Below are 1,140 nucleotides of genomic sequence, written 5' to 3'. Positions count from 1 at the left end.
GCCAAGGCATGAAGTGTCCGAGTGGCTTGGATGTCTGTGTTAAGACAAAATGAATCATGCCCTGAAAGTAACGACTTCTTCACGTTTACGCTGAAGGGAACCTGGGTGGTAGCTCTGATGTAAAGTTCGTTAGAATGAATCATGCAGCCGGTTTCTGCTTCAAGGAAGATGATCAGATAAGGTGTTCAGAAAGCACCTATATCAGGAGTGTCAAACCTGCATTTTTTCATGGGCTGGGCATTAATCTAGCATGTTAAGCTGTAGCGCAAGCTTAATGCTTCTTCTTTGTTAAAGCAGTGTAACCCCCAGCGCAGGGTGGGCTGGCCGCGGTGCCCGCGCACTGTCCCCGCATACTGTCCCCGCAGCAGAACGCACCGTGCGTAGCCCCGGCCTCGGCACTGGCCGGTAGCTCTCGTGGTGCCTCCTCACTGATGTGACACGCAGCCTTCAGTGCTCTCCTCTCTCTCTCGTTTCAGCTCCTGCCTTGCCCAGCACCGTTCGCCAGCGCCTGGTGGACCCACAGCACGGCCATGGATCTCAGAGGTTGGTAGAGAGTTACGTGCAAGGCCAGAATGAGTCAGGCCAACCTGCTCATTACCGGGCAGGCAGAGTCTCTCTCCGTCGAATGCACAGCCTCTCCTCCGGACAGTCTTTCAGTTCTGACCTTCCTGGCACCAGCCCATCGTCGGCTGCCACCACCACATCTTCCACCTCTTGCTCCTCATCCACCACCACTGCATCTGCTCCTGCTTGCCATGTCCACCCCATCTGTTACCATCACACCACCTCCTCTTATTTCCTCCAGATGGACTCCATCCCTGATCTGCCCCCTCCTGATGTCACCTCTGGAGTTCGCTGTCGCACTGAGAGCTTTGGGTATATTGCTGTTTCTTTTCTAGCTCCCTATTGCCTGCTGTGTCTCAGAGCTGACGCTTGCTCGGCTGCTCTCTCTCCTAGATTCCTTGTGCCCTGTCCTTTTTTGCCTTTATTTCATGACTTATCCACATGTTTGTTTTTTCAACCACTCTCCTGTGCCAGTGGACTCTCTAAGAAATGCTCCATGGTTCATTCCCATATCTGCAAACTCCGTGGATGCATAAACCATGGAGGTGCTGCTGTTTAACTGTAGCTAAGCAAATG

The 1,140-nt window shown here is 52.9% G+C and overlaps 1 protein-coding gene across 1 annotated transcript in view; it reads left to right on the top strand.

Moving 5' to 3' along the window:
- STIM1 (stromal interaction molecule 1) overlaps positions 1-876 on the top strand; it is a gene marked incomplete at both ends in the record, with an annotated part of 11,956 nt that extends 11,080 nt beyond the window's left edge. Inside the window, one exon of the mRNA XM_009879449.1 lies at positions 477-876. Coding sequence (XP_009877751.1) covers positions 477-876 — 400 coding nt within the window. The remainder of the gene's footprint in view (positions 1-476) is intronic.
- Positions 877-1,140: the final 264 nt, after the last annotated feature.

Source organism: Apaloderma vittatum, unplaced genomic scaffold (assembly GCF_000703405.1).
Source record: "Apaloderma vittatum isolate BGI_N311 unplaced genomic scaffold, ASM70340v1 scaffold20942, whole genome shotgun sequence".
NCBI classification, from domain to species: Eukaryota; Metazoa; Chordata; class Aves; order Trogoniformes; family Trogonidae; genus Apaloderma; species Apaloderma vittatum.
This window is presented reverse-complemented; position numbering and strand designations above follow the sequence as displayed.